Below are 27,667 nucleotides of genomic sequence, written 5' to 3' on the forward strand. Positions count from 1 at the left end.
CTCGGTCCTAAGTCGGCGCCCGAGGAGAGCTGGAGCCCCGCTTTGAACCCCCCATGGGCCGCCGCGAGAGGAACCTGGCCCGGGGGAACCACCCCATGTGGCGTCTCGTGAGTCGCTCTGCAGGAAGGGAGGACAGGCTGACCCACTGTCCTCCGATCCGCCGGTAAGATCTTCAGGCTGGTGTCTCCACCAGCCCCTCTCGGTGATCCTGCCTCCTGGACAGGAAAACACTGAGGATGGGACGACGGGGCCCCGGGGGGGGGGGATTTTAACCTCTCGGTGTGTTCCTGTTCCATCAGGAGGAGGCGATCTCTCAGGTGGTGCTGTCGTGGAGACAACCTGGGAGAATGTAGTTACTAGACGAAAAAAAACAAAACAAAGCAAACACAGAACGCCACCCTACCACCCCCTTTATCTTCCAACACTCCCCTGCTGCCCCTTTTTGTTCCACCGCCTCCTTTAAAAGTAAAAACACCCCCAGGGGGCAATAATGCCCAAGTTGAGAACCACTGATGTAGACGACGAACAGCATGTTACTGCTGCAGCAGCTGCTCTGGACCCCGGGGACATTTGACCAGTTGGAATTGCTTAGTTTGTTATTTTGTGCCCTCTCCGGCCCTAAACCACTCTTATTCTGACTGCTGTAAAACCCCATTAGCTGCATGTAACACTATACACATGGCACGGGGTAACGTGTAGCAAGGACAGCAAAGGCAAAATTGTTTTCAAAGTTGAACAATAAAATATAAAATGACTCACTTGAAAAACACATTTACCAGATCTTAGTAACCTACTAATGCATCATTTCTATACTACCATCAAAGAGAACAAGTCCGAAAAACAGATCTCAGTGTTTATTGCATAAAGGAAAATGAAAGCTCTGAACACAAACTTACAATGAAAAACAAACAATATTTGTATTAACAGTACTAATAAGGCAACCGAAGAGCAGTTAAACTGGACGGAAGTGCTGTATTTGGTCCGGAAATAACAATGAACAGACTGATGCCAATATACTTGCAGGCTTTGCCTTTACTGATTTGCCTGTGAGCTCAAGCTGCTTCAGTAAACTGAAAGTATTCATGAGTTTTGATCTGCTCCGCCTGCATACGATCTCCACAGCATACGAGACGAGACAGGAGAGACTCTGCTTTGGAATCCTAAAGGAAATAAAAGGAAAAATTATAGAAGAGCCAACATAAGAAGCCAGGCTGCCCGAGTATGCCCCAAGAAAGAGTATGCCCCACGATCAGACAGTGGTGAGGTCACTGACTGCAGCAATCAAAGGATAAGACGACAGAAAACAGAAAATTCTCTTTTCTCTGTTACAGCGGATGGCAGCTGTGTATTTCAGCCAATGGCCTTTTTTGATCGAGCGGTGCGATGTGCAGAACAAGTATGTTTGTTGTGATGCGGCGGCTTGTCCTGTGTTCTCAGTTGGGGGATTTTACAGTTTTCACCCACTCGCAACAATTAATGTACACGTACATCATTAGCGAGAATAAGTTCCTGCAAATTAGCAGTGGTTTGCAAAAGGGAGAGGGCTTGTTCTGTACCCCTTCATCCCTCCATAGTGCCAAAGGATAGCTGTGGCAGGCAGAAGCCCTTTAAGGGTGCCTTCAAAAGCAGCCGATTTGCTGCAGAAAACTGAAGGGATGAAATCTGCTGCAGATATACATATGTGGATTTCCGTAAAGATTTTGTTACAATCATGTGGGCAAACTAAGAACGGGGCCCACACGATCGTGATGCACACAGGTTTCTGGCAAACTGTCCCTGTGCTACCGGGAGGTTGACCTGGCCCTACCTAAGCGGGGACATTGCCCCAATAAGGGCAGCCCAGCAGTCTTCGGATCTCGGCCCTAGCTGATCCTAGAACAGGACGCATTCACATGCTACATGACAGGGACTGAACAACAGGACACACAGAGCCAGAATACACAGCATACAGCAGCCACAATGCAAACACTAATAGCAGATGATGAGCTGAATATAAATGCGAGGTGTTAGTTCGTACATTGGCCAATGAACTTAAGCTGCAAGCCCCGGCAAGGCCCCCTGTATCTTGCAGTCCCTACACTAGCAAGACACATCTACTAGAGGGCCCCTAGGGGCCAACCTAGCGCAGACATAGCAAACAAATTCAGCAAACCATACTGACACAAGATCACACACCAAGCTGCAACAAAACAAAGATAGCAAGTCACACAGCAAACTTCAACAGACAAGGATTCATGACTGCTCACCCTAAACACTAGACAAACTGACCAGGAGCTGGGTTTATATGTGAGCACAGACCCAGGGGATTGGCTAGCAGGAAGTATCACACCCAGCCAGCTCAATCAATTAACCCTGTGAGGGCTGTGCTGCTAGGAAGCTTAGAACTACAGATCCCAGCAGCACACGTAACAGATTTACTGTGGATATTTTTCAACTGTGGAAAATCAACAGCAAATTAGTTACATGTGAACACACCCCAAGAATGGCCTCTGGGTCTGCCCCCTGCAAAAATCATTTAGGCCCCGCTATAGGGCCTAATACACTGCGATACACAAGTATTGCATGTACTATACAGAGCAATCCACATATCAGCAGTTTTAAAATCCCTTAGCGGGACATCTTTGAAAAAAAAAAAAGTTGAAAAAAGTTAAACATTTAAAGCAAAATGAATAAAAGCTCAAAAACAACCATGTAGTCCCTTATTACATAAAAAAAACAAAGCCTCCGACCGCAAAACGGATATCAAGACAAGACTTCCTTGCTTAAAATTTATATAACATACCAAGTCAAATTTCTTAAGATCAGGAGTTCCATCAGGTTTGTGTATAATACTTTTGCTCCCCGTGCAGAGCTGAAAAGAAAAGAAAAAGTTTTCGATATTTAGACAAATATAGCGAGAGCTCCTTCTGGAAAAATATTTTCACAAATTAAATGTTAAGAAAATAAAATACTATGCAGGTTGATGTTCAAGCAGGATTGAAAGAATTATACACTCATTTGTCAAAAAAACATCCCTCCCCTATAAGGAGTTGTCAGATGGAATGAACCGGTGTGACGGTAATGCTATTACAAGTGATTACAATATCAGCAAAAGGATTATTTATTGCTGAAAACTGACCCCTTGAAGGGAGCCTCTAGTACTGGTGGTCTGTTGAGCGCGTCCTGAGCCCGGTTGTCTTGTGTGTGTTCCCCCACACATTCACTGGTCCCAACACCTCCTAACAGTTTGGTCAGCACAGCCCAGGTGGCGCCATTTGTTGATACAATCATCCAGTTTCACGCATTCCAATAATGCGCCCCTCTTAGACTCTGTTTACTTGTTGAAATCTCTTCTCTGCGTCGTAGAGGCGTCTAGTGGTCAACAAGCTATATACAAGCGAAAGAAGAGGTCACTACACACAAGGAGCCTCCGAGAGCCTTTTATAGGCCAAGGGGGGAACCACTTTTAGGGCCTCAGGTGACAAGACCGTTCATCTAATCAACACAAGTCTCATCATTTGCATATCTGCCTCAGATGTAATTACATACCAAGTTTTGCAGCAAAATAACAACTGATTCATGGTGCTTTTTTTCCCTTTTTACAAATCGTGTATATCATATATAAAATTTATATTTCTTTTAAAAGGGAATCTGTCATACTGAACATGCAATCTGTGTGAACATGTCATACAGGGAAGGCCATCAATCGCTGATCTGACTGTCCATTGGACTGCTAACCAAAGAGTGAGCAGAGATTTCAGTCAATAAGATACAAGTTATATGGAATATTTTTATACCAAACTACATATCAATCTGCTCAGAGCCTCCTCCTAAATTTAAATAAGGCTCTTAGTTGATTGATGGCATTTTGTTGGTGACTGGTTTAATTTAACCCCTTAAAAACACAAGATGCACATTTATGTCCCGTGTGTTCAGGGTTTGAATGGAGTGATATCGGGACAGTTTTAAAAAGCTTTATTAGAAAAAGAAACCAACAAAACCCTTTTCCTAAAATCATATCTGGTATTGCTGAGTCCATAAAAGCTATCTATTTTTTTTAAATGGGGTCATTTGTGGAGCTATCATTCTGACACCTATGAGCCTTTGAAATCTTGGCTTGGTATTGGAAAACAAAATATTCCTCAAAATTTTATCAATGTTAAATTTGAACGTCTCTTAAATGGTTAAAAAAAAAAAAAACACTAAAGTTTTTCAAATGTGCTTCCAAAATAAAGTAAGCAGATGGAAATATACATCTTATCAAAAGTATAGAATATTTGCACATACTCTCATTGTGGCATATCTAGTTTCACTGAGCCACATCTCAGGGATCCATGGTCAGAACAACTGGGAGGTCCACTGATAAATAGACTCCAAAGGATATAATTGGATTATTATCTCATTTAGGCCTCTTGGAGCCTGTGCAAATGCAGGCCCACCAGGACTAGGTCTATGGATAGGATTATTTCTGGATAGAACGCAGCCAAGGATTCTATATCCGGTAAACATTTAATAGGGACTCATTGGTTAGATCGTGTATTTTCTCTTAGGAGCTGTGGTCTATTATGTCATGTATTTCCCTTGGCTGTGGGAGGCATTGCGGATTTCCACTTTCTAGTCAAGGCTAGCTTAATAGCCAGTAGGAAGTGGCATGCTCATTTTCAGGCTTGAGGGGGTATCATCCTTGCACTGTAGCAGTAATAGGGTTAACTCTGAACCCTTAGAGATTTTGCCATTTGTTACAGACTGCAAAATGTGGAAGATTTCATCCCAAAAGGCTTGTATTCATGGACATTCCCAGATCAAGTGGTATATGGTCCCCTCCTGCCCACTCTCTCCAACATTGATTGCTAGTGTTGGGAAGGCTCCTCGCCAAGTGGGAAGGCTAATAGTACCACCGCGTCAAAATCTTGCCTGGAGAAGATTTGTGCTTAGGGTGGATTTGTTCGCCCAAATCAAAGACAATATCCATTGTGTTGGCGTGAAGCTTTTCTTTAGGTCTCTCTCCCAATTTAACAAATGGGCTTTTTTACTGTCTCCCATATTTCCAGAGAACATGTTGCAATGTCTTCTAGTGCATGAGCGGTTATTTAGACCCCTCCTCAATAGTATAGACAACAGTTTATCAGGGAGAGTGCATTCTCCTAGTTGTAAATTTGCCAAAAAGGAATGATCTCCTTACCTGCCAAAAGGTCCGAGATGTGTCTGATGCCTGATCTAGGTTACCCTTCCACAGATAGATTAGGAATGAAATATGTAAGGCACTTCAAGGGCAGCCCAAAGGGTCTCCTGTAAGGCCTCATGTCCACGGGCAAAAGAAGAATTAAAATCCGCAGCGGATTTTAACTCTTCTCCTGCCCGCGGATCCGCATCCCATAGGGATGCATTGACCACCCGCAGGTAGATAAATACCCGCGGATGGTCAATAAAAGTGATTTTTTTAAAAATGGAGCATGAAAAAATCTGGACCATGCTCCATTTTCGTGCGGGTCTCCCGCGGGCTTCTATTGAAGCCTATGGAAGTCGTCCGGATCTGCGGGAGACAAAAATCGGGATTTACTCACCCGCTCCGGTTCTTCTCTTCGCCGCGGCGCCATCTTCTCTCCATCGCGGCCGGATCTTTTTTCTTCGGGCCGGCGCATGCGCAGGGCACGTCACCGACGTCATCCTGCGCATCCGCCGAGCCGAAGAAAGAAGATCCGGCTACGACGGAGAGAAGATGGTGCCGCGGCGAAAAGGAGATCCGGAGCATGCGAGAGGTAAGTTTATTCTTATTTATTCTTATTTTCAGCACTCATGTCCGCGGGGCAGGAGGGACCCGCTTCGGATTCTCCATGGAGAATCCGGAGCGGGCCTGATTTTCCCCGTGGACATGAGGCCTAAGAGTCTTGTTTATGTCTGTGAGCACAAAAGTTCCAGGCCTGAAGAGACGCCAGTATGGGAGGCGACACACCATGTATGGTTAATGATCGGGAAAGCTTCGGGTATAATATGCTGAGAACTGATGCTTTGAGAAGGGAGTTTAGGGCTCTATTCTTATGAAGGAATCGCTCAATATGAAGCCATGCCGATTTCTGGGGTTTATCCAGCCATGGAGTAGATAAGTTTAGATTTATAGCTTGGTAATGTGACCATAAATTAAGAACTCCCAGATCTTTGTCTGAGATTGAGATATAATATGGTGGATGCAACCCTCGGTCGTTTGTTATTCCAAATAAAATTTCAATAAATGTCTTTGAAATTCTAGTATAGTGGCATGCGGAATTAAGAGGGGTAGATTTTTGAGAGAATCAGCATCTTATATAGCACTAATCTCCCAAACCAGGAACATTCCAATTTTGCTAAAGATCCTGGATCTTTTTGGATTATCTCTTATTGCTCTCAGAGATCTCATAGGGTCCGTTGAAGTCAGGAGAACATAGTCAATGTATGCACATATTTGACATATTACAGCTGAAAATGTGAAGGAAAAAAAAAGGACAATTTTTTCAACATTTTCCCAATTTTGGCGCTTTTAATAAATAGCCACTAATTCTATGGGTCTATTTTTACCACCTAAATGAAGTATAATATATGGCGAAAAAACATGTCAGAATCACTGGGATATGCAAAACCTTTACGGAGTTATTATTATGTTAAAGTGACATGTCAGATTTCCAAAATTTGGCCTGCTCATTAAGGCGCAAACAGACTTGGTCACTAATGGGATAAGATTACCATGAAGATCACAGAATGCAATTTTGCAATATTTTAAATATATGCTCTTTATCACATCACGTACCCACAACAGAAGGATTCCATAGACATACACATCTGAGGAAGCTGAAGCTGGTTGTCCCAATTTCACTTCTGGAGCAGTCAACATTGGAAAGCAAATAGAGGTGGCTGAACTCCGCTGCTCCTAGAAAAGCAATCAAAAGTAAATCTGTCAATCACTTCAGTTTACGCAGACTCTCATGATCACAATTAACTATTTTCCATTGTGTCAGTTTAGAAGGTTACTCCAAAAAAACAAAAGAGAAGGGCTTATAAACCATACAATACCAGTCCTATGCATTACAATGCAACAACATATCCACCTTGTCTAAGACACAGGACAAAGTATACATGGAAGTATCATACTTTATTACAAATCATTACAAATACACAAATCTAAAACAAAACATCCATAAAAAGGGGAGGCAGGGTTCACACAATCTGCTATACATGAAATCATATATAGCTATTATAAATTAAATATCTATACAGACCCCATACAGTTTACCCTGTAAACCACACCATTCTAAGTAAACGGTTTATTGTGTCTGTGTATTTCATTTCACCCCATTTATGCTAGCTATATCTTTATATATAAATTTGTAGTAAAGTACGTTATTTCTATAGATGCTTTTGGCCTTTGTCTTAAACAAAGTGGGTGTGTTGTTTAGGTTACAAAGCACTAAGTAGTGGAGATGTTGCTATAAGACTACTACAACCTGTTGCTCACGATGACCATACTTGGCATAGGATACCAACAGTTAGAGGGGTGTTCCAGTCTAGTTTTTCTATGAAGTTGTTTATGGAATAGCAAATCACACAATTTTCTAATCTACATGCATTTAAAATTCTGCTCACAAACCTTTCTTCCATCAGTGCAGTTGGTCTCCGACTACACAGTAGGATGGGGGAGCTGATGGATCAGACCTGTGTAACACATCCATGAACTAAGTGAATAAGTCGAAACATAGTGTCACTCAACTGACCCCTACACATCATGTGACCCCTGGAATTCAGTAAGCAACAGGGCTACAGGTCATACATGTCCTGAGCCTGCACACGTCCATGGCATTACTAAGCAGGCCTAAATGAAATAATGATGTTCTAGTGGTTATTACAATGCGTGTTTCACTGCATTTCCTTGCGTGTTTACTGTGTGCGTCTCTCCATCTGTAGGTGTGTAAACTGCATACATACACACGGTGCCCATATTTCTATACCTATGCAGGGGTACACATTTTTTCAGTGTGTGTGGAGCTGCTTGTTGCAGCACCAAAATAACCGAAGGGAATCAATTTAAGACAAATTAGCATAAAAACAATTTCTGACTGTAAAAGATAAAGACAAAAGGAGCAAAAACAGTGGGCTTTATTAGAAAATGTTCAAAATGACCGTTGTCAGCGGCTATACAAAGACGAACACGGTTGAGCATGGCGGAATGGGCGGCAGTATCGCCAACAGGGCAGTCATTCTGAATGCCATCATCGATTCAACAGTTTTTCAAATGCAAAAGGTGACATCAAACTAACAGAAACTTTCACAGAACGGTGTGCTTCATGTTACTGGAAGTCTATTTATTTTCCAGTGAAGGTAATTTGATGTAAAACCAGAAAACTGACAATTTGGTCTACAGAATGTGTTCGATAGGCTGTCCACAGTGTTTGAGTGTTAGTTAGTTATTAGAGATGAGCGAGCATACTCGCTAAGGCAAACTACTCGAGCGAGTAGTGTCTTATGCGTGTACCTGCCCGCTTGTCTCTCAAGATTCGGCTGCCGATGCGGGTGAGCGGTGAGTTGCGGGAGTGAGCAGGGGGGAGCGGGGAAGGGGAAGTGAAAGAGAGATCTCCTCCCCGCTCTCCGCCGCCGCTCCCTGACGGCACCCGAATCTTTAGAGACGAGCGGGCAGGTACTCGAATAAGGCACTACTCGCTCAGTAGTTTGCCTTAGCGAGTATGCTCGCTCATCTGTATTAGATATCCTTTTCTCCTATTGCTGATACGTTTTAGGCCCAACGTCTGATTGAACGCTCGCACGAGCATCAACAATCCTGCTCTTCAGATGGACATTATTCTATACCTGCCTAGTAATCAGTATCACGTCAGGAGGTGGCGAAGATGCAATGTTGGTACTACATAGCCCCACAAGTTCCCCCCACAGACCGGACTCCACACACTGCATGTATATGAGACACAGATAGACATTTCTCTCTAATAACGATGTGCAACTAATTTTAAAAAAATGTTTCGTAATTGATAGGTTTCTGTAAAATGACAACCTGCTGATTCCACCAGTAACATTGGATACTAGCGGCACGTCTCACTTTCAAGTTACGAACCATTTCCTTTATTAAAGATAACAGTTTGGACGAGCCATAATATTACTATTTAACGGTTTGTGGTGGAAAATGTCGCTTGGCTCTTGACTTCCTCCTGTAAGAGACATTACTTTCCCTCCGTAAGAACCAGCAAAAGTCACCCATCATATTCGGCTTGTACTTCCCTTTGTACCGGTCTTCAAAGACTGAGATGTCTTCTGTGCGTAATACGCAGTGACTAGAACCCATTGAGCATATTTTTTTTGCATGATGTACAATTGCGTGAAAAAAATACGCAGCATAACCTCGTTGGTGCGTATTACACAATGCAATAAGCCATTAAAGTGAATGGGCGGGCACAAATACACACTGAGTACACAGGAAACCTGCTTATTTGCACACCATTTCAATGAGCCCATCTATGTTCTTTTTTGCATGCACAAATATGTTTTTGTACACTTAAAAACACGCCATAGCAGGCGAAAAACACAGGCGTAAGCGATTTTTAGTCATGCAAAAATATAGCGCATTTGCACGACTGAAATGCGCTTATGCCCATGGGAATGAGCCCGACGGTGACCTCTCTAGTAGCCCAAGTAGTAATAATTAACCCCACAGGGGCCTAAGTAGTAACCGTGTCCCCTATATTGGTTTGAGTAGTAATAGTGACCATGATAGTAGCCCCAGGGATACTACCCAGCCAGAGACCAATACCAACCCTCCCATTGGATCAGGAATAGGTAATCTGGTGTCATGAGGTGCAGGTTTTATTGCAGAAGGTATATCTGGATACAGAATGTTATCTTTCTGTTTACGGGAGAAACCTTTGGTATGTGTCATGCAGAAGTAACAGTCAGTATGGTCATACCATGTGAATGGTACATGGCGTTCTACTCTTGCCTTACAGCCTCTGTGTGAGATGAGTGTTCCATGACACACAGAAGATGTGCGGTACCACTTTTTATCTTGGTCACCAAGCTTTATTCCTAAATACTTGTCATAGGCCCACTTTACCAGGGATATTATTTTCCTCCGCTGTGTCTTTATTGTGAACTGTACGCAGACATGGCAGAAATTGTCTGGGTTGTTCAGACATCAGTGTCGCTCAGCCATAGACCCCCTGCACACAGGCGGAAATTCCACGGTGGGATTTCCCGCAGAATTTCTGCCCGTGGAAGCTGCCATAGGATTGCATTAGAAAACACAATCCTAGGCAGACGGCCGCGATTTGTCCGCACGGAGAACAAATCGCGGCATGCTCTATTTCCGTGTGGGGCTTACAGAGCCCCGCACAGAAAAGTCAATCCCCGGCCGCTGGCTCCGCTCTGCGTCAGCACATCAAAGAGCCGCGGGAGAGGAGAGTGCCACGCTGGTTCCTGCAGGGGCTCGGATCGGGTCCCGCTGCGAGAATTCTCGCAGCCGGATCAGACCCAACTGTCTGCAGGCGGCCATATTGGTATTAAATTTTGAAAAATAGTCTCAGTCTAACCAATGACCTGTAAAACCACAGTTCATTAATTACAACTTACTGGTGAATGATCGTACCCTATATATTACATAAACCTACCCTTATAGTGTTCAGTCACCGCGCGGTGTGTAACAGCAATTGCAAAATAGTTGCGCAATCACTTTGGTTATTCTTTTTGTAAAGCAAGGTTAATGGCGAGCCGACTGGATTCATTGTATAGACATATTTCCAAAAAATACAATGACAATTGGATTACATTATTCCCCATAACCAGAAAACCTTATGTGGCAGAAAAAACGGATATCATATTTGAATTCAGCGCACTAAAGTTACTATAAGCCGCCTATCTGTTACAAGACTTGTGTTGCACAGTGTAAATCTCTATATATCACACATTTTGTTTTATATACACACACATTTTTAGAGGCTTACAGCAATATAAGAAATGTGAGCAGAATTTCAAATACATGTATATTAGAAAAGTGTATGCTTTCCTATTCTATAAAATTAACAAAAAACAGAATACCCATTTAAAAGAAATGCTGCTGAATGTCAATGAACAAAATTTCCATGCATCCATTAGTGATTGGACAATGTAGCCACATTGTGTCACTATGGACAACGCAATTCACCCTTCATTATTGCACATGCAAATTGATGTGTAGAAGGCGGGGGCAGCAAAATTTTTTTTGCAAATATTGAACATTTTTGCAAAAAAATAAAAAATCTGCAGCATTTACAGTACAGGCGAGCTTTAACAAATTAGTAACATAGGAATTAGTAACATAGTATGTAAGGCCGAATTAAGACAATGTCCATCTAGTTCAGCCTGTTATCCTCCTGTGTTGTTGATCCAGAGGAAGGCAAAAACCCCAAGAGGCCGGAGCCAATTAGCCCTTTTGGGGGGAAATTCCTTTCCGACTCCCTAATGGCAATCAGACTGTTCCCTGGATCAACCCCTAATAGTTCCTACCTGCCTGTATACCCAAATTAAGTTAATTTAAGATTGATATCCTGTAATATCCTTCCGCTCTAGAAAGACACAAAGTCCCCTTTTAAACTCCGCTATGGATTTTGCCATCACCACATCCTCAGGCAGAGAGTTCCACAGTCTCACTGCTCTTACAGTCAAGAACCCTTTTCTGTGTTTGCGATGAAACCTGCTTTCTTCTAGACGTAGCGGATGCCCTCTTGTTACCGTCGCAGTCTCACATGCTGTGGAATTTAAAGTCTGCAGCATATCAATTTCTTGCTGTTGATTTGAGCATTTATTATACCCTTTAGGTGAAAATTCACTGCAGATTTTTCACTTCTGAAACCCCACAGCAAATAGTCATGTGACTGTACCCTAAGGGAGAATAATCTAAATCTTGGGCTATCAATATAATAGAAATCCATAAAAGCTGGGTGTTCACTAGGAGCTTAGAGCTGCTGTAGGCGAAACATGCTGCTTTCCCAGAAATGGCTTTCATGAGACACCATTAAAATAGATCTTAAAATCTATACCATGCCAATTGTTGGAGCAGATTTTCAACAATTTCACCCCAATCTTTGTAGCAGGTGTTCAAGTTAAATAGTTGAATTCGCCACAGAAAAATCTGTTGTGTGTGGAAATAAAGTAAAACTTTTAGGCCATCTGCCCCAGATGCTACGCCTCTAATATTCTAAATTCATTCTATCCCAAAAAAATATAATGCTCCTTTCACACGAGCAGAAAATCTCTCGATTCTTGCTTGCCTGATGGAACAAGTTGGTGACGTCATCACCACCTCGTTCGCGTTTGGGCAGCCATTTAGCTAGCATGATTCTCGTTGAGAATCATACAGTCCTCGGACAATTATCATTTCACATTCCTATGTGTTTAGACGGCACGAAAAAGAGCACGAGCCGGTGTTTTTTTTTACCCCAGCTGAAACTGGACCATTAAGAACTTCACGATTCTTGCTAGTCGTTCATTCGCTTGCCTGCGCTTAAACTGAACGATTATAATTCTCGTTCAGTTTTGTTTAACGATTTTCTGAATGCCAATTGGTCCGTCTAAACTGGGCATGAGATGTTGGAAAAGTCCCAAACCTGTCACCAGTAAGAATCTAGGGACAAGAAGTTTAAGTGCAGTAGTCTCTGAACCTCAGGGTGGACTACAATTTGCTACACGGGAAATGTTTGTACATTACAAGATTTGATACTGGCAAATTAAAATGACAATCATCCTGACTAGAAACAGTGATCAGACTTAGAAGTGCTGATGTTAACACCCGGGAAAGAGCTGACATTTTATCATCCCTGGATTTCATCAGTCTTCCAAATACATTAACATTAGTGTAAAACAATCACTGCACTTGTCAACACTGCTGTAACTTTAAACTTTTACTTACTTCATCTCTTGTGAAGTCAAAATCTCCAACTATACCCCTCTCCCGATTGACAGCAAACACGTTGTTTTCGTGTAGAGAGCCAATAATGATATTGGAGGCATGCAGCGTATGTAAGCCATGGGCTACCCCTCTCATCACTCTCATAGTCTCCTGCAAAGAAAATCATCTGATGTAACCGTGTCAATTTAAAAACCACCCATCACGTCACCCAATTAACCTGGCAGCATACATTAATCTCTTCATGAACCTCTGATCCAAAGTAGGTTTTTCTGTAAGTGGCGATGTTCCTCCAGTAGGACCTGCATTATTTTTTATCAGGCAGCATGTTAACTGAGGAATAAATTGGCAACTAGTCTCCATAACCCAGTGTCAAATAGGCGTGAATCTTGAGGTGCTCTGTCCCTGCACCATTTGTATGGACAGCGTTAGAGCGGCTCCAACAGCGTGATCTTAGCTTCCAACATCCCACAGGATCCCACTGCCTTCCGTTAGCATCTCAGTGAGGATCCACTAGCCAGCTGCTTCTGAACTCCCTCTATGGCTGCTTCTTCATTTGTGATGGCTCCTCGACTCTCCATCCCCAACAGCAGCTCTGCAGATCACTTAGTACCATTCAACGTGCTGCAGGGTTCTGGAAAGGTATTAACTTCAAGGAAATATCAGATACCTTATAGTGCATTTAGACACAAAGATGAACGCTCAAAAGATGGCTTTTGAGTGATCATTTTTGCATAAACTACTACTTGGTACTAATGCCTATTAGTACCAATTAGTAGCGTGTGAGCCACCAAAAGCTGTAATCAGGGAACAGACCACCCGCTGTTCTCTGAATAAATTTGCTTTGTTCTGCCGCGGGGCTGACAGCTAAGACAATGTAATCAGCACTCCCTGGGGCAGAAGACAATGTGCGGTCCATCTTAGCTGTTCTGACCAACCATGGATTTCATACCGAACTGAAACCCATTGTTCGGCAGCAAAGTGAAAGATGGGCACATTTACACGCAATGATTATCGCTTTTGAGCGATAATCATTGTGTCTAAATAGGAGTTTACACCCAGGCACAAGATGAGCTAATATCCTGATAATCTCCCTGCCACACAGGAAATCCAAGAGCTAAGCTGCCCCTCTACAAAAACAAACAGTACCAGCAACATGATCTTTCAAGACCTCTGCTTCATTTACAACGGACTGTCGGCTAAGCGATCTGCACAAGCGGGTTACGTCACCGCTAGTTGTTAGCGCTCGTGCAGAACGTTTAGACAGGTAAATACTCACTTCTGAGTATCGCTCCCTTCCCCTTAAGGTGCTTCACATTTGATTAGAAACACTGAGTGGGGAGCGTTAAGATGCAACGAAAAGTGAGTGAACCAGCAAGGATTTTTTATGCTGGTTTAAAGTGAGCGACACACGAAAAGTAAACGGATAGTGCGCGATGGCTTTGAATTTAGATGCGACAATTATCGTGCATTTCCGTGATAATTGTCCCATCTAAATAGCTCCTAACCCCATTGTATGTGATCACACTGCTAGAGCCACCCCAATATTACCTCCATCGGTTCGACAGTGTCAGAGGACATCAGGTTCCTGTCCCAAAAACAATGGATGCTGCAGATGCCCATGTTGTCAGCCATATGAAAGCTTGAGGGGAAAAAAAGTGCCCAGGAATCAGGGAGTCACCAGCTACAATCACACGCTGTTAGTTTAGGGGTTCATTCACACAACTGCATGGTGTGGGTCATGCAGCGTATTACTGTATGAGGGCTGATGAGGTGGCTACCGCCACGAACGACAGCATCAGTGCACTACACACGACAGTCGATCTCACAGACGAGGTCATGCGCAGTGTGACTTTTTAAATTCAATTTCCTGCTCTGTTTCATAGCTTCGTTGCGTATGCATCACCGCCTATACGGAGGGGGGGGGGGGGGGAAATCGGGCTCACGCTGAGTGATACGTGGAGAAACAGAGCATGCTGCGATCTTTTTCTCACATTGAATCCATTCATCGCGTGTCCCGAGGCCGTGCATTGCGAGCGTAAGATACGCCGAAATCACGGTCATGTGAATGAGCCTTTAGGAGGACGGGACAGATCCTCTAAGCATCAATTCAAAGTGGATACACAACGGTGTTATCACATATTAGTGAGAGTCATATTTCAAAAATACAAGAAAACCAAGCAAGATCCCAGAGACGATCGACTGGAGGAGTATGATGAAGAAATGTACCAGCTAGATAGATCCTGCTTCTTCTCCTACTGATTGTGAGGTATAATCTTAGCATCAGAATGCATCATTGATGTAATGAAAGTTAGAACTTTAAAGTAAGTTGTCAGGTCGCCGCATTGATACGATGTACTCACGTATGAAGTCAGTTTATTGTTGGCTTGTATGCAGCCCAAGCTTTCACCAGGATAGAAGGGAACCATCACGTACACCACGGGATCAAACTGCAAGACACGATAAGTAGATGAGAATCGTTTAAAATGTTATCATACAGAACATTCATTCCCAAATAAGCACTGCATAAAAATGCATGGTATACATTTAACCCTTTTGCAGCCAGGTCAATTTTTAGTCTTGACACAAGTGATACTGTGTTAGCCAGAAAAACCTGTGTGATGTTAAATACACTTTTATAAGAAAATAAAAGACAAAAAGTATTACAGAGGCAATACCTTCTTAATAATAGGCTAACCAGAAAAATTGTGTATGCAAGCTTTCAGAGCACAGAGGCTCCTTCATGAACAAGTGACACCTACCCGATGAAGGAGCCTCTTAAAACTTGCATATATAATGTTTCTGGTTAGCTAACAGTATTACTTCTAATCTTTTCTTTATATACACCGACCAATACAAGTAAAAATGTGACCTATAAGATAAAACATAATCAGAGGATATATGCTTGGAGTACTGAACAAAAAAAAACAAAAAAAAACACAATTCTATTTTTTTCCTATACAGGACCCACAAAACACGATATGGTCTCCAAGCATCCAAAACAATTTTCAGTCCTGAATGGACTATTTAAAGGCTATGGATACATTTACAGACTCTTTATTGCAATGTATTTTATTAAACATATTGAAATTGGCTTTGATTAAAATATTTGAACAGTGTAGTCTTCTGCGGCTGGTATGTCTTCTATACAGTAGAAGCTGATGGGTTGTGATTAGTGCTCAGTTGGACCGGCTCCCTTGTCAGGTCAGTCTCCTGCCCAGCATTCTGCTCTCCTGCGTTAACCTCTTACTTGATTTAAGTTCATTTTACTGTAAAGAGGTCCCCCTAGATTAACATTCAGAGCAGAGCGAGGGGCTGAAGGCTGACTGACAGGGAGCACGTCTGATGGTATGAGCACCGAATGGCACCCAGCAGCTTGTACTGCATGGTAGCACACACAACCTGCAGAAGACAAATGCTTCAGAACCGTTAACGAAGACCAATTAGCAAATATGTTAGGTTTTATTTAATAAAATACATAGAATGCAATATTAAAAAATTAGAAAATAATGTCTGCAAAGGTGCCCACAGCCTTTAATGCCTAGCCTGTTTTTTTCTATTGGGATTTACCTTGCAGAAAAACAAGTAAAGAAGTTGCAGAATTCCAGATTCCTCTTTTTGTTGCAACCACGCCTTGTGATATTTGGATGCCCTCACAATTACTTGTTCTTCTGTATCCATGCCTACTGAATAGCCCTAAAAGATAAAATAACATATACAGCCAACACATGTTGGAAACAGACCTATCAAAGCACTTCTAAAACAGTAAAAACCTGTTGTGTGAATATTGTCCGATACTCCATAGTAACATAGGATGCCAGGCTGAAAAAAGACAAAAGGTCCATCCAGTTCAACCTGTTTCCACCCACCTTTGTTGATCTAGAGGCAACAAAACCTCAAATGAGCCAAAAAACAATTTACCTCATTTTAGGGGGGAAAAAAATTGCTTCCGGGCTCCATAATGGCCGTCAGAATAATCCCTGGATCAACATTTACAAAGTTCCTACCTGACTCATAGAACTGCAGACCAAACATACCCGGATCATCAACCCCGCTGCTTATTTAATGTCTATATCCTGTAATATTATAGCACTCTAGAAAGGCATTTAGCCCCCTCTTAAACTCCTCTATGGATTTTGCCATCACCACGTCCTCAGGCAGAGAGTTCCACAGTCTCACTGCTCTTACAGTAAAGAACCCTCTTCTATGTTGGTGGTGAAACCTGCTTTCTTCTAGACGTAGCGGATGCCCTCTTGTTACCGTCGCGGTCCTGGGTACAAACAGATCATGGGAGAAATCTCTGTATTGTCCCCTAATGTATTTATACATAGTTATTTGGTAGAAAAAAAACGTCTTTTTCTAGGATAAATAATTCCAATTTTGACAGCCTCTTTGGTTATTCCAGTCCTCCCCTTCTGTCCTCCCATTTATTAATTTAGTTGCCATTCTTTGAACCCCCTAAAGCACTGCAATGCCTTTCCTGAGCACCAGTGCCCAGAACTGCGCGTCCAAAGGCGGGCCCTGCGAGCCATACACAGCACAGCTAAAGAAGGAAAACAGGTACGCAGGGGTCACCAGCTGGGGCGCAGGGTCGGATTTCCTAACGGGATACTGCATCCACAATCCGACCCGGTCGTGTGCAGCCAGCCTAAGTCTGCAGTCAACTAGTCCCCCCATGTCTTTTTCCATATCACTTTTCCCCAGCAGTACCCCATTTGGTGTATATTAGTGACATCTGTTTCTCCTGCCCATGTGCGCAACCTTATCAATACTGCACTACATTTGCCATTTTTCTACTCAAGCCCCAGTTTTGTCTAGCACCATTTGCAGCCGTACATTGTCCTCTGTTGTATTAATTATCTTGTATCAAGTCATCTTATTACTATATGAATGTTACCAATTAAAAGGAAACTCAGAAGTAAAAAAAAAAAATCTTAATTACCTCAAATATTTCTTCAGAGAATAGGATTAAAAAGTAACCTTTACCGACTTAGATTAAAACCAGAGCAATTTGACAATTAGTGCCAGCTAAAGATACAATATTGACGAGAGGGGATGCCCAGGTATAGTCTCACCCCTCCAATATCTCCTTAGAACAGGGATCCTTACCCCCCAAAATGATGCTATGCTTAGGAGAGGCCCCTTCAGGGAAGGCAGTCACCAAAAATGTTGTTGCCTCACGGGGTAGCACCCAAGCGAAAATCAATTAAGGTGAAAAGGTTGTAATTTCATCTGGCACTAATTGCCAAATTGCTCTGGCTTTAATCTAAGTTACTAATTAAAAGGCGCTACTTAAAGGGAACCTGTCAGGTCTTCTAAGCTGCCCAAGCCGGGGGGCCGCAGAGCATTGTGATCCAATGATTTCGGTCTATCACTTGTACTGATCGTTTTAGTGGTTTTGCAAATCGTAAATTTTGAAGATTTGCAGGGCCGGACTGGAGAGGAATCCAATGGAAAAAATAAAGTCTTTAAGACACTACAATGAAAAACTGACACACTGTAAATGACACATACACAAATACATCAGGGAGATTCTACCTTGAGTAAGACTTTTTGGTTCTGGACTTTTGTGCATACCAGAGGGCGTTTGTTGCTAAGCTCTTTCAGTGGTTCGGCATCAAACAGCATTCTCTCCATACTACCGGACAGAAGACCTCCAGAATTCTATGAAGGCAGAAAGTAAACATACAATACATAGTGCTCTATACATCCTCACTGTCCACTTACAACAGAATAGCTTAGTCTGACTTACCATGTAGCTTGTTATTCCTACATTAGAGTACATTAGAGGAAGCTCAGGAAACCATTTCTGCGTCAAATCGCTCAATAATGCCTAAAGCAATGAGAAGGTTTATAACATTAACTGAGGTAGATGAAGCAAGGAAACGAGCTTAATACTAATTATAAAACAATCATCCGAGTTCCCACAGTACACTGTAGGCTGGGAAACAGAACTATATGGAAACAAACAAAAAAAAATGATGTCCCTTCTATGCAGGTTATGTGGTAACCAATTTGTACCCCAGCTATAGGAGGACAAAGGAACAGATGTCAAAACCGGAAAAAGGAAAAAAAACAAAAACACCACCAAAGCAAAGCTGTAGACGTAAACCTTGGAATAATGGGAGGGAGTTGTGTCACATATCAACTGTATAAGAGAGATTTTACAAGAAGTACAATGACATTTTCCTGTTTGAGACATATGATGTTTTAAAGCACTCTTGGGGGGTGTGTAAAAATTTAGAAAGAAGGCTCAACTAGGTGGGTGAATGAGATACTGCTGCCTGAAACTATTTTTTGAGCCAGATCCGCACTTGCTGAGGCAAAAGTGTACACATTGAAAAAATTGGAGAAGTTGTGGATGGAAGACGAAGTAGTGGGCTGGCAAAGGTGTACTGCAATTTTCTGCATCGACTGTAAAATTGGGTTGCGAGAGGACCCTGAAAGAGCAGATCTGGATAGATGGAAATGCAGGCAGGGAGCCTCTGCTTCAAAATTAACATCCGCACACTAGCAACATCTTAGCCAGTTCAATGCCACTACTGTAACAGGATCCCCTTCAACCTTGACCTCCTTCAGCACCCATGGAAGAAAAGAGTTAAGGAACCAAGAACGGAGTCCACAGGATCACTAGGCGTCCATCGCGACTATCAAAAGGCTTACAAGCTCTAATGATGAAATGTGACGACTTACGATTCATCCGAGATACCGTGTTGTCAGCAACTGAGGTGCACAAATGCTAACGGAGCTGGAAAAACAAGTGGGGTGTAAAGACTACTCTCCAAGATATAGCTAATCCAGGGGCAGTCAGTGACCCAATTCTCTACTTCAGTAATGTGAACGTCAAGATATGACTGGAACATGGAAGACTCAACCCTATTTCTCAACCTAAGAAAAACAGACCTAGAGAACCCAGATCTACACCTGCCTACTAATGACAGTAAGGCAGCCTGTCCACGGGGCGAGTTTTCATTGCGAGATCCACGGTGATAAACGGCCTGCAGACCTCGCATGACATGCTTTCCAAAGCCTAAGCTATGGAAAGCGCGGCCCGACGTCCACAAGCGGAAAATCATAGTGATTCTCCACTCACAGGATGGAAATCACGGCATGCTGTGATTTGCCACTATCATCCACGGTGATTCTATCTATTAGATAGGTCTCTGCGATGAGACCTGTCAGTGCTCCTCCCTCCTCCCCCGCCACTAGCGATATTCCGTCACGACCGTGGACAGGCAGCCTAAGCTAAAAACTATCTCACTGTCTTGCTTGCACAATAGCAATTTCTAGTAAAACTTAAAATAAAAATAAATCAAAAACAAACATTTAAAATTACAAAAAGTATTTAATAATAAAGCTTTTCAGAGTTAAAAAAAAACGATACTTGGTCTTACCGTTTGTGTGAAAGTTAAAATATCACATTATTTAAAGCTTCGGGTCTTGAAAGGTTAAAATTCTCAGTGGTCTCTGTCATGGCAGGCCGACGCGAGTGTAATTTACTAGATTACCCGGCCTTAGGGGATATATTAAGATGCCATGATATTTTAGCATTATTCATTTTACATTCCCGTTCCCATGACTTATTAGGATGAAATAGGCAAATCTATTACTCAAATTGTTAAAGGCTTGAGTCAAAATTTGCCACTTTGAACCCATCAACTCACATATTCCTCCCGTTCACGCTGTATCTCACAGAAGATTTTGTTCCTTATGGTTGCAATTTCCGCTTTCACTTCACTGTGAGCTGCGGCATCGTATTCTTCAGACTACAAAACAGTTACATCTTGGTCAAAAACATGATTTAGTTTATTTCCAAAGAGGTTGTCCAGTCATAAATGATAGATGACCTATACTTAGGATAGACCCCCAATAGTAGATTAGCGGGGGGCTGTTTGTTCGGTCAGTCTGCTTGTGCACTGAGCAGATTTTGTACAGAAAGCTCCGTTCCCACTGCAGTAGCCCAGGCTTTATATTATAGGCCAAGTTCCCACTCATTTTAATAGGAACTTGGCCCGCAATACCAAGCCTTGTTACTGCAGTGGGAAAGGAGCCTTCTGCAGAAAATCCGCTCAGTGCACAAGCAGACTGACCCCGCCGACACCTTATCGGCAAGGGTCCCTGGTCGCAGACCCCCACCAATCTAGTATAGATGGCCTATTCTATGGCTAGATCATCAATAGTTACAAGTAGACAACCTCTTTGACTATAAATAAAGTTACCATATTAACTGGGGAAAAAAAAGTGCAATTTCCGAGTATAGTTGAAGTTCTGTTCTAGTCTAGCACAAGACAGGCCTGAGACTGATATATTGCCTCGTGGGCGATACACCTATTTTGTAGCATTTTTGTTTTCTAGTGAGCGAACATAAAAGGGTTGGAAAAATGGTTGTAAAGTTTTAAGAACCGTCGAGCCGAGGATTCGGCTTGAACGATTTGCCATCCACAGTTTAGGGGACATGGCAACGGTGAATTAGTGTATATTACAGGTCTGTATATTACACCACTTAGTATAGTATATGCTACTGTGGAGTCCCAGTATATTTGGCGTATCCTGATAATATCTTGTATCTCTGCTATACTCTACAGATTGGATCTAAATACAGAGAGAGAATACAGTCACTGAGCCGTAGAGCACTATATACCTGGTCATGCTAAGGGCTCTGAGTGTGGGGCAAGAAAAAGCCTGAGGGCTTTATCATTTTAGATATATATAAAAAAGCAAATATATTAAACTTTACTTAAGTTAAAAAAAAATCTAAATAAGTAAAACAAAAATTAGATATTTGCCATCAACAAGCTGACAAAAAGTCAGAATTATCCAAACTTAAAATATCACAATATTCACCCTGCAAAATGAAGGGAAAAAAAAAAGCAAATTTAGCATTTCCGTGTTTACCCAGTTTTCCAAAAGAAATGTGAATAAAAGGTAAATCCTGTGATGCGGAAACATCGTAGCGTGCTGGGCCACGCAGTTGCTGTACCTCCCATTTACTTCACCTTGGCTGATGCCATAACACCTGCTGAGGTGGTTGGGAAACAGCTGTGAGTTTCTCATCTTAGCCATGAAATGCTGAGATGGGAATAGCCCCTTAAACGGTACCCTAAAAAAAAACTCCTGCAGAAAATAAGCCCTCATACAGCTTTGTCAACAGAAAAATTGAAGAAAACATAGATATGGCTTTTGTAAGGTGGGGGCCAAAAGCAAAAATAGAACCACACAAAAAACTCTACTCTTTAAAAGGGGTTAAAGAGTTTTACTAATTAAAACCAGATAGTGGAACATTTTCCATTTGTCCAATCGTTTAATTTTCTGATTGAAGATTTTTTTATTCTATTTTTTGGTACATGACTACGAGGACGGTCATCCTGCTTGAGCCGCAACTAACCGCATTTAGAAATATACTCTACAGCCGAACGGATAGACCATTCACACAATGGACAGGAGGGACCCACTGACTTCTATGGGAGAATGTTCTAGACATGCTTTGTGATCTGTGCAGAAATAGCTGTGTGGGGGTGAGGGGCTGTGGGAAAACGGCAGGATTTTAAAAGATATATAAAGACACTAACTTTTCATACAACCTATGCACTGCGGAATAAGTTGGCGCTATACAAATAAAGATTATTATTACCTATGCTTGTATAATCTGTGTATCAATCTATATTATATATATATATATATATATATATATATATATATATATATATATATATATATATATATATATATAATTTTTTTGTTTTGTTTTACTACTGAAAATCAAGTCTGAAATGCCTGCCTGTGCAATCTACTGGCTGTCATTAGGCATTTGGCTTCTCTAGTAACAGGGGCACGGGGACACTGCTAGTTACTACACGCTACAGAGGATTGGGCATTCAGATGCTGCTTTGCAGATTACTGAAACAGGCCTATGCAAGGCAGCATTGGAAGTGTGGGATTCGGTACGCTGTAACATAACCTATTGTATAAATCAAGTGTTTATGTTCTCATGACACATTCCCTTTAAAGCTGAACATACCTCTTCCATGCTGCTGCTCACATGCAGTTTCCACCTCAGCTCTGCCTTCAAGATCTTAATGCTCTTCTTGATATTTATTAAATCATCTACATTCATTTTTTTATTGATCCATTCAGAAATATTCTTTTGGAACTGAAATGTCACAAAGATATGAAAGGGATTGATTTAAGCTTTGAATATGGGCAGTAAAAAATATATGTATATCACACAGCAGTGTTTGTACTATTCTAATCATTGCTGGATAAGGTTTTATGTAAGAGGCTTCAAACTGTACTTGAAGTTATGTAAATCAAAACTTAATTGAGCCCATGATTTCCGTGATGGCCTTTTTTGCCCCTAAATACAGCATTGGTAGCGACTAAAGATGAGCGAGCATACTCGTTAATGCGATTTACGAGAGAGAGAGAGAGAGAGAGAGAGAGAGAGAGGAGAGAGAGAGAGAGAGAGAGAGAGAGAGAGAGAGAGAGAGAGAGAGAGAGAGAGAGAGAGAGAGAGAGAGAGAGAGAGAGAGAGAGAGAGAGAGAGAGAGAGAGAGAGTACTCAAACGCCGATGCTCGCTCTCTCTCGAGTAAATCGCATTAACGAGTATGCTCGCTCATCTCTAGTAGCGACCAATCTCTAAAATCTGGTACAGTTAAGTACTTGCAACACATCTTTACTGCAACTACTGAAAGCTTAATGGAAGCGATGACAAAACATTTCTGTACTGAATTCACACAGGAATAGTTTCTTTTTTTTTTTTTGCTGTCTTGGCATAACAGTATATCAACAATTAAAGTATGTGTCAAACTAAGGCAAGTCGTTTTATGAAACAAGATCTGAAGATCCTGACAGAACTTCTGATTCACTGACAACTTATTAGCAAATCCTGAAATGCTGCGAGAGGCAGTAAAACAGACGAAGAAAAAAAGTTGGGATTGCGCATCAAAGTTTGTGGAAACAAAGTCATTACGCTGTAGAAGTCAAGAACCTGCATGTCATCTGGGTTTTTTTTCCTAGGAGAACAAAAAGGACCACTAGGTAGGCAGATCTAAGAGATAGGCTCAAAAGAACCTCTAGAAGCTTGACAGTATAGTATGTTATGATCCATTGTCCCCTGGTAGCACAAATGAGTGTTAGCTAGTCTGATAGGATAAACCTACACCTCCTGCAGACACAGAACAAAATCACTATGTAGTCAAGCAGTGGGAAGAACAAATAAGAAAAGACCAGAAATATATAAAACATGAAAAAAAATTCAAACAGAAGTCAGCAAAATTGAGGAAAAGAAACCAGTCAATTAATTAATAAATTAAATTAAATTTATTTTTTCCTTCAATCTCTCTCACTCCCCCGCCTCACCCCCCCCTTCTCTCCCCCCGAGCACGCTCGGAGAAGGCAGTTACTCGAGATGAGCGAGGCTCGCTCGAGTAACTGACCTTACCGAGCGTGCTCACTCATCTCTATTCTACACATTTCTTCTCTTCACTCGCATAATCCCTTCCCTTCTTTTCTTCCCTCCCCTTTTTTTTCCAACATCCCCTCCCTCTCTTTCCACTCCCCATTTTTTCACTCAACTCTTTTCCCCATCAAGATATTTTTTCTTGCAGAATCCCCCTACCTCATGACGTGAGAACAATTTCCAACAAGGCTAAAATAGTCAACTGATCGCCGATCTCCCAATTTTGTTTTCCTTATTTGTACTACACTGTACTATTTTACTATGGTCAGGCAGAGACATGCTTCCGGGCCTGAGTGCGATCTTTGCAGCCTTTCATGAAGCACCGTTGTTACTTACACTCTTATATGAAAATTTATAAAGAATTTATTAGAAAAAAAAAGGTAGAAGCAGCTAACTTTTTTTTTGCTTCCCAACTGCTTATACCCAGGGTGTTTATCTCCCAGTGACAGAGAGAAAAACTATTAGCAAACTTACACATATAGAAGGACAAAAAGTTTTGGGGGGCTTTTAAGATCGAAGGGAGTCTAACACTCAACACCCCTGTAGATCAGTTGTTTGAAGGAGCCATGGCCTCCTCCCACCTAAGGTGGGGTTTTTTTTTTTGCGATGGCGAAGTTACGTTCATCAGTCTCATTGCCATTTTCCAACACAGTCCCATTAAAAGTAAATGGCATAGAGCTGCAGCACCACGTACAGTCGCTATGCAAAGTACGACACTGTGTCTAGTAAACATGAAGAGGCTCTAGCGCTTGACAGAGTGCCTTGACGCCTTCAATTACCTGAGGGGTAGTTGGACGCCCATCAATCTTAAATTCATGACTTATCGTAAAGGATAAGTCATTGATATAGTTCTGGAAATCCCCTTTAAACCCTCTACAGATATTTTAATTACAGCTATATAAATATCAGTTAAATACTTAGCGCATTAAACAAATATTTGAGAACCTTTAATTAGTTATGGTCACACAAAGCAATTAGTTATGGTCACACAAAGCAATTAGTTATGGTCACACAAAGCTCCGTAGCAATAAAAATATGTACTTTCACGCTCACCAAGACATTTTTTAACATAAATGCACACTAACAAAATAATGCAATGGTCTACTGTTACACTTTGCCAAAATAGAAAGATTATTCGGAAAAAATATTCCCAGAATCAACATTAATTCCTTCTTCCCAGGATAGATGATAAATGTCTGACTGATGCGCTTCTCGGTGCTGGGACCCCAAATAACCATGAGCATGGTAGTCCCATGTCCCTCTTTCCTCCTCAATGCACCTCCCGCATGAATGGAGCAGCAGGCTAGCCTATGCAATGCTGTTCCATTCAACTCTGTGGGACTGTGAGAGTTGTACTCCACTTCTCTTCGGCAGTCCCATGTGATTGAAGCGGCATCAGGCATGGTTCTTCACCGCTCTGTTCAGGATCTCCATTACAGGGAATACACCGAGGAGAAGAGTATATGGAATCTCCGTTCTTGATCTGTGGGACTCTCACCAGTCAGACCTCTATTACTTATCCAGTGGAAACGTGATGAATCTTTTCAAGATTTATTCCCAAAATCAAGATTTAAGTCACTTACTTCAATACTGGCCAGATATTTTGCCTTTACAACCGAGATGAGACACGTCTCCTCGTAGATCAGCTTTACAACTCTGCCATATGCATTTCTGATTATTTTGCAGTCACTTTCACTTGGTTTCTGAAGTTAATGATAAAGAGTAAAAGCACAATTCACAGATCACAGAATTATTTATACTAAAACAGAAAACGCGCATGAATTGGGATTCCTCGGTAATCCTAATGTAACCCTCTTCCAGTTACACTTGCTATGGTTAGAACACAGACAGACTTTTGATCTTGGCATACTGAACAAATGGAAAAGGACGTCTGGCACTTTAAATACTTTATATCACCAACTTTTGTTTTGTCCTAGTAAAACACGTTGTAGCAGATAAACAAGGGTCAGACCTTCGCTGTAAGGGTCTGCCCTGTAGTTTGTTCCTACAACATTATACTACGATGAAATACAATTAGTCTAAGTATCTACACATGGCAAGGCTAAAGCTGACCCCCCTTCCTTCCTTCAGGCATAACATTTCTAGATACATTCATGATGAGAAATTCTGTAGAGACAAACGTGATGCAAAAATGCCAAATAGAAATTGGGCTAGTATACCACCTATTTATTAAAAAAGTTAGGGCTATGACGATCGGAGCCTTCTGACCTGGGATTAAGAGAAGCTACACAGTCATGGCTGCAACAATTTTTCAGGTGAGTTTTATATTATAAATATTTTGACCCCCTCAAAGCAAGTGGCGATACGAGTACACACCCGCCAGCAGCAGGGGTTGCAAGAGTAGGCCCAGAAGCCAAGCCAGCTTCACGCATGGCGGGGTAGACCCAGCCACAATTGAAAATAATGCAAATTGCAGCTATTAGACCTTTAAATGCTGTAAACTCTGGCATCGACATTTAAAATGGCCCGACAGAAAGAGTGCGCCCTCCGTCTCCTGAATGGCGCTTCCAAAGTGAGATCGTGGGTGGCCATTTAGCTGTCATGGCTGGCTGGAGACCCGTGAAGGACCACAGGGCCGGCATGTATTCTGCCTTTTAAGCCACACGGCTTAGTATACTGCAGTACTTGATTATTGAAGTTCAAGTCTCCTATGGGAACTAAAAGAAAATCCTTTCTTTTTGTTTTTTTTAGAGGTACTGCAAATAAGTAAAAAAAAAAAAAAAAACTTCCCCATTTTTTAATTAAAAATATTTGATATTGCCTCATCTATAAAAGCCCAAATTAACATAAAGGCATTATTTACCCCCCCCCCCCCCCCCCCCCCCAAGGTAAAGGTCATGAAAAAAAACACAGCACTTGAATTGCACTTTTTGGCAACTGGCTCTAAGAAAAAAAAATTAATAAAAATCAATGTACACCAAAAATGGTACCAAAAAAAATTAAAAGCCGTCCTGCAAAACACTGTTCATGACCCGCTTTAATACTCAACATTCACACCTGAGGAACACACTATCCAAACATTGGGGGGATCCTACAAGTTAACCCCTTTTTACCTGAAAATATCCACAGCAGTTTAAGTTTTAATATATTTATTTTTTATTGGCTCAATTTTATATGCCTTTTCGTAAAAATGTTATTTGCAGAATCCCAAGCGGCAAACTCTATTTTCCACATATACACTACAGTAAAGGTAAAACGTGAGTATTTTTAAGTATTTTAAACCACTCACCAAGTGCTTTTTTACCTCTTTTTATAGACCTTCACCTAATAGGACAATAAGATTTTATATACTTTTATA

At 41.7% G+C, this 27,667-nt stretch overlaps 1 protein-coding gene across 1 annotated transcript in view; it reads right to left on the minus strand.

Moving 5' to 3' along the window:
• Window positions 1-854: 854 nt before the first annotated feature.
• STK31 (serine/threonine kinase 31) overlaps window positions 855-27,667 on the minus strand; it is a 57,293-nt gene continuing 30,480 nt past the window's right edge. Inside the window, exons 13-23 of the mRNA XM_066584690.1 lie at window positions 25,932-26,051; window positions 22,908-23,039; window positions 20,554-20,655; window positions 18,642-18,722; window positions 18,428-18,553; window positions 16,460-16,585; window positions 15,253-15,339; window positions 12,893-13,042; window positions 6,761-6,880; window positions 2,783-2,851; window positions 855-1,160 (exon numbers count right to left, since the gene is read on the minus strand). Coding sequence (XP_066440787.1) covers window positions 1,053-1,160; window positions 2,783-2,851; window positions 6,761-6,880; window positions 12,893-13,042; window positions 15,253-15,339; window positions 16,460-16,585; window positions 18,428-18,553; window positions 18,642-18,722; window positions 20,554-20,655; window positions 22,908-23,039; window positions 25,932-26,051 — 1,221 coding nt within the window. The 3' untranslated portion in view covers window positions 855-1,052. The remainder of the gene's footprint in view (window positions 1,161-2,782; window positions 2,852-6,760; window positions 6,881-12,892; window positions 13,043-15,252; window positions 15,340-16,459; window positions 16,586-18,427; window positions 18,554-18,641; window positions 18,723-20,553; window positions 20,656-22,907; window positions 23,040-25,931; window positions 26,052-27,667) is intronic.

The sequence above is a fragment of the Eleutherodactylus coqui genome, chromosome 12 (genome assembly GCF_035609145.1).
Source record: "Eleutherodactylus coqui strain aEleCoq1 chromosome 12, aEleCoq1.hap1, whole genome shotgun sequence".
In the NCBI taxonomy this organism is placed as follows: Eukaryota; Metazoa; Chordata; class Amphibia; order Anura; family Eleutherodactylidae; genus Eleutherodactylus; species Eleutherodactylus coqui.